This window comes from Telopea speciosissima, chromosome 1, assembly GCF_018873765.1.
Source record: "Telopea speciosissima isolate NSW1024214 ecotype Mountain lineage chromosome 1, Tspe_v1, whole genome shotgun sequence".
NCBI classification, from domain to species: domain Eukaryota; kingdom Viridiplantae; phylum Streptophyta; class Magnoliopsida; order Proteales; family Proteaceae; genus Telopea; species Telopea speciosissima.
The window spans coordinates 19,661,359-19,667,670 of NC_057916.1; the positions used below are offsets into that span (position 1 = coordinate 19,661,359).

General features: G+C 38.5%; 1 protein-coding gene across 1 annotated transcript; it reads left to right on the forward strand.

Annotated features, from left to right (window-relative positions):
* Positions 1-3,650: 3,650 nt before the first annotated feature.
* On the forward strand, positions 3,651-5,619 carry LOC122648210 (cation/calcium exchanger 1-like). The gene has a single exon (XM_043841481.1). The coding sequence runs from the start codon at positions 3,786-3,788 to the stop codon at positions 5,601-5,603; it is 1,818 nt and encodes a 605-aa protein (XP_043697416.1). The 5' UTR covers positions 3,651-3,785; the 3' UTR covers positions 5,604-5,619.
* The last annotated feature ends 693 nt before the right edge of the window (positions 5,620-6,312 follow it).

Genomic DNA, 6,312 nt, shown 5'->3' on the forward strand with positions numbered 1-6,312 from the left:
AGTTGGGAAACAGTCTTTCCACGAACTGGGGTTAAGGTTGAGTACATTGTGACCCTCCCCAAACCCCATACTAATGGAAACCTCGTGCATTGAGTATGCCCTAATTAGACGAGAACTACAAACAAGTAGGAATATTAACTGTTAAAAGAGAGAGAGAGAGAGAGAGAGAGGAGTGTCCTTTCTTAAAGATAATGTCATTTTGCTTCATTAATCTTTAATTTGTTGCTGCATTGATTATTTATTTATTTTTGGTCTTCAGTGGTGACTAGTGAGAGACCCTTCAAATGTGTATGAAAAGGAAATATTATCAAACCTATGAGGTAGGCTCCAAAACAAGAGACCCACACAAGTGTAGAGAGCCAAACTCCATCTTGGATGTATCTGGATCAATAGGGGTTCAGATTCCTACTCCCAAAGCCCAAAATTGCTCCTCAGTGAAAAATAACCAGTAATCATCCATAAAATCCTCTTACCAAAAAAAAAATCCATAAAATCCAGTTTGGTTTTCATAGAAACTCTTCTATTTGTTCATATTCTTAATATTTGGTTAAGACCCTCCTTTTCTCATTATTCTATAAAACTATGCTAATCTCTTTTTAGGGGTAACTGTGTGTTTTGCCTAATTCCCAGAAATGATAAATCCCAGTATTTTGTATGACATTAACCTTCTATGAGCAAGAGGTTCACAATCATGTTTAGTGTCTATCACCAGCCATTATTTTCTGCACTTCGTTATCCAGATACAGCATTGGGGGGTCATTTGTGAACTAAAAGTGATAAGAGAGAGAGAGAGAGAGAGAGAGAGAGAGAGAGAGAAGGCTCATTTTCAATTAGGTGGGGAACTGCATGTGTCGAACTCAGATTGGAGCTCAATACCGGGATCCTTAAATTGGGTTCAGCAAATTCCCTAATTTATGTGAATCTGGTTGGTTACCAAGTTGTCATTAAGTGTGTGATTGCTAAAGTACTTCATATCTTGTTTGCTATTTCTTAAATTTTTCATACAAAATGATAAAAGCCAATTGGATTTTTCATCAAGCATCAGTCTTTATCTGTATTATTGAAGATTTAGTAAAATTTAGCCTTGCCCACCGTCAAATGAAGCCAATCCATAATAATGAATTGCTTGTTGGATAATATTAATGGGTGTTTTGGCATTTTATATGAGACATCAATTTCATTGATCAAAGAATGAAGACTAGGGATTACTTATATTAATACTTTGATTACAATTTTAAAACAACTTTCCCCTTTTTTTGTTTTTGTCATAGATTCCTTGAATGCAGAAACCTTTCAATTCAAATAATTGTCTTTCTCTGGTTTAGGCACAACTTACCTTCTTAATAAGGAAGGAAGTGGTGAAGGGTATCTTGTGGGGTTGAAAGGGAGAGGACAAATGTAAAATGACTATCTCAATTGTGACTTGTTTGGGTGACCTACCCTACATGGGCTCTACGGCTTTTTACATTTATGACCACAAAAACAAAAGGAGAAAAGGAAAGGAAAACCAAAAATAATCTCACCTAGTGTTTGTATTATTTATTACCTCAAGTATTTCTGGTGAAAATAATGAGTTTCCAGTCTATATCCTGGATTAAATTCTGATTTACCCATAGTTGGAAAACTAGGAAAACTTGGTGACTTGGTCTTGTCAAACCCAGTCAGGGTGAGTGACATTTTTACTTATTTTTTAATGCAATAATATATATAAATTAGAAAAAAAATCAGAAAATATTGAAAAATATGGGAAAACTAGAAAAAAATAAAAATCAAGGAATCACATTATCAATGCATTTTGAGTTTATACCATTGGACAAGAGCAGGGAGATGAGGAATTGAGGGTTTCTTACTGTTTTAAAATATGAATTTACTATTTTACTCAACTCAGTTTCTAAGTGAATCGGCTTCATGGTTTTTTAATAAACTACTAAGCCAAATCTGTGATGACTCAGGTAAAAATATTGAGTCTTATTTGACTCGGACGATTTATGACCGAGTCTCATCGATTTTTACCATGACCTAGTCTATACAACTCTTGATCAGATTTTCCAAAATTTTGACTCAACTCAACCCAGTCAAAACTCGGTTTTCCAACTATGGATATACCCACTAATAAATTTCTTTTCCGTAAAATGGGTTTATACTTCATTCAAAGATGCTATCTTGATATTAACCTATCTTCATCAATCTACTAGTCCATTGAAGATCATATCGTATTGCAATCTCTCAAATATATTTCAGTTTCAAGCCGTGTAAGTTGACGTTAGCAAAAAGATAAAGTTTTCCTCCACCCATGGAGGACGGTTCACCCACCATCCTAGGGTTCACAAACCCTTCCTAGGGTTTTAGTATGTTCTAAAATACTCTCCCGATACCATTCCCGCCCTTTGGTGAATGAGATCCCATTCACTAACTAAAAAGTATTCTACCATAAGGTAAAATTTTAGGATTATGTATGGTTTATCCTCCTTCATATTCCTCAATCAGTCTCTATTGGGATTTGGGTAAAACTCACTTACCCTTCAATGCTAGCCTATAAGGCTTCACATCAGGCTACTCACATCCGATATAAGATAGGTTGCTTTGGGATATTTCTCCATCCTCGGAGGTACATCAGGTGCCCAGGTTCTTATAAGTCTTCACATTGGGCTACTTACATCCTATATGGTGCTCGTGGATGTGCTGTACATGTGGCCCATCACCTCATCAACTATGATCACTCACTCGATTGATCAAAGGGTGAGACCCAGATAGAAAATCTGATTGACAGGAGGCAGGAGGGTCTTTAACCTTTCAAACTAAAGAGTAAATTTGTCCAGTTAATAGAATTAATGTAAACGATCCAGTACAACTTACTAAAAAAAAACTATTTTAGTATAGTGTTCAGATACCATGTGCTTATAATGTCCTGTTTGTCTGTCTTTTGGTCTATTCCTTTAGTTTGCAGTTTAGCATTCCTAAGGCTATTGTCTGGTTCTCTCTTACTGAATGTCAAAATTTTAGACATTTAATCCACACATTGTATTTCTCTGAAAACTCTCTCTCTCTCTCTCTCTCACACACACACACAGACAGCCGGATTACTAAGATTAAGCAGGGCTATGTTATTTAAGAGCAGGAGGGTACATTACTAAGATTTACTTTCTTATAAACTGGGGAATTTCTTGAACTCTTCTTGAATTAGATTCACGCACATTAAGGATGGAAGAGAGTAACTAGGACAAGAAGTGGGGGATGCCAAGCCACTTGTTTCTCAGAAATATGGCAGAACTGTACAAGGTACAGAGTACAATGGCAAGATGTGCATCTTCTTCAGTGTTTGGATGTCTTGAAATCATTAAAGGAATGAAAGCACTCTTCAGGGACATAGCTTTCTATTCCAGTTCTGCTTTTTGGCCACAGCTGGGGCGAAGAAGATGCTGCTATTGATTAACCTGAATTACAATATAACACAAGAGAGAAAGGGAAGGGAGAGCCTGAGTCACACATTTAGGAAAGAAAATTTTCTTCATCCCCTTATATGCTTGTTAGATGTCCTCTGAGAAGTGATTTCTTATCTCATACTAGGGACCCATCTCTCTCTCTCTCTCACACACACACACACATTTCCTTAATTATCTTATTAATAAATCATATTGTAAACATTCATGTAAATCCTCCCTCACTAACATAGTTAAAAGACAAACAATCTTTCGTCTCATTCCCCTCCAAATGTGTTGAAAGCCATGGACTAAGCTTGTAGACCTCAACATCTCTAACACTTGCTTCCCCAATATCATCTGTGGATGGCAAGTTTGGCCTCTCTATTCCAAGGCAAGGTGTTCTATCTCTTCCTCAACGTATCCTTTCTCCTTCTCTTTTCTTTCTACCTGATCACTACCCATTTGTATCCCTTCGGTCCACATTTCCTTGATCAGTCCAAACAATCTAGTAGCAACATTTCCTCATTCATGTTCCTGTACGAATCTAATGGTGATGGTTGCAGCAACCTCCATAGGTACCATGATTACAAAGCTAAGTGTGCGTACTTGAGATCTGATAAGGGATGCAGGCCTGAAGGGTACATAGACTATCTTCAGCTCTTTTATTGCACTTGTGGCAGATACCCAGTATTTGGTTACACTGTCCTTGTCCTCTGGCTTGTGGTTCTGTTTTACCTCTTGGGTAACACAGCTGCCAATTACTTCTGTTCCTCCCTGGAGAGACTGTCAACAGTCTTGAAGCTTTCTCCAACGATAGCTGGTGTCACTCTGCTTTCTCTAGGCAATGGTGCCCCTGATGTCTTTGCTAGTATTGTCTCTTTTATGGGAAACGGATCCGGCGAAGTTGGCCTTAACAGTGTCTTGGGTGGGGCTTTTTTCATATCTACCATTGTTGTTGGTATCATAAGCATTTCAGTTGGTCCTCATCAGATATCCATTGATAAGTCTAGCTTCATAAGAGATGTTGTTTTCTTCCTTCTAGTTCTATCTTCTCTCCTTCTGATCCTGCTTGCTGGAAAAATTGACGTGTGGGGTACAATAGCTTTCGTTTCATTATACTTAGTGTATGTGCTTGTTGTCTCAACCACATATTTGTACAAGAAGAAAGAAAGAGAGATGAATCAGTTTCCCAGATCTCCTATATTGCCCACTTCTAGGAGCTTATTTGTACACGAAACCGAAAGATACTCCGATGAATTGGGCTTGCCTTTACTGTCTTATATTGATGATGGAAAGCTCAATCCGAATGAAAAAAGTGGTCTTGGAGATGGTGATCAGAAGCAAAGAACAAGGTGGTCTAATCTTGGTTCACAAACTTGTTATTACTTTCGCAGATTTCTGTTCATTCTGGAGCTGCCTCTTTACTTACCTAGGAGAATGACAATTCCTGTTGTTTCTGAGGAAAGATGGTCTAAGCCATTGGCAGTGATTTCAGTTACATTGGCACCACTTCTATTGGCCGCACTTTGGAACTCCCAAATGGGTTCCAAAACAGGCATAGTGATCTGTGTTATGAGTGGGTTGGCAGGAATTACTTTAGGGGTTCTTGCATTTGTGACTACAGAGGATTCTAACCCACCAAGGAATTACTTACTTCCTTGGCTTGCAGCAGGATTTTTAATGAGTATCACTTGGACTTATGTCATAGCTGAGGAATTGGTTGCTTTGTTAGTTTCACTTGGCCATGTATATGGGATAAACCCTTCCAGTTTAGGACTAACTGTGCTTGCTTGGGGCAACTCACTTGGGGATTTAATTGCAAATGTTGCAATGGCAGTGAATGGTGGTCCAGATGGGGTGCAGGTTGCGATATCAGGCTGTTATGCAGGACCCATCTTCAACACATTAATGGGTTTAGGCTTATCACTTGCTTTCTCAGCTTGGTATTCATTCCCATCTTCCTTTGTCATCCCTGGCGACTCTTCTCTGTATGAGACTATTGGGTTTCTCATAGGTGGCTTGCTCTGGGCTTTAGTAATCCTTCCAAAGAAAAATATGAGAATTGATAGGACTTTGGGTGCAGGGCTGTTGACCATATACATTTGCTTTATATCTCTTAGGTTGGCCAGGGCAACTGGGCTCCTTCAACTTCATGGCTCTACTTCCTCCTTTGGTCTCTAGAGAGGTGAACATATCGTACATAGTTGTTTTTTTCCTGTATTTTGTGTCTGTAATCCTCTTGTGTAGCCAGTAAATTTTATACTTCCAGTATCAATTCAGATCCATTACTCTATTGTAACCTACACTTTGAAAGGATTTGTTTATTTTAATTACAGTAATATGTTTCTCTGAAGAGCTAAATTAACCCGACCCTGTAAAGATCGACTTTATCCAGAGCTGAAAATTCACTCAGCTCATCAAGTTATTACCTTGATTCAGATCCATAGCTAAAAGCAAATAAAACAATCTTGCTGCACCAGCATAGATTAGAGTCATGTATGTAGGCGTATTCATAAGGCACACATATCAAGATCCATGGCCTAAAACAAACACAGAAGAAATGAAACAAAATTGATGTTAAATTATAATTTTTGCGAGAAAGGGACTTTTGCCAAATGGAAAAGTAGAGTTAAAGCATATGGATCTAATAAAAGTAAGGAGAAAAGTTCTATGTGAGGGAGTGTACCGCCCATGCTCAGACACAGTGTTGGTGTGTGGGAATGGAGGGGATAAATGACCGCCCCACCCCTACGAAAGGTGGAAATCCCACCCCATGATGCTTTTGCCCATGCTCTCATTGTGGAGGGGCCATGCTCCCCACATAGAATGCTCCTCCTCTCCCTAAAAGTAAATGAGCCAACTCACTCCATTTACTCCAACTTATGATTAT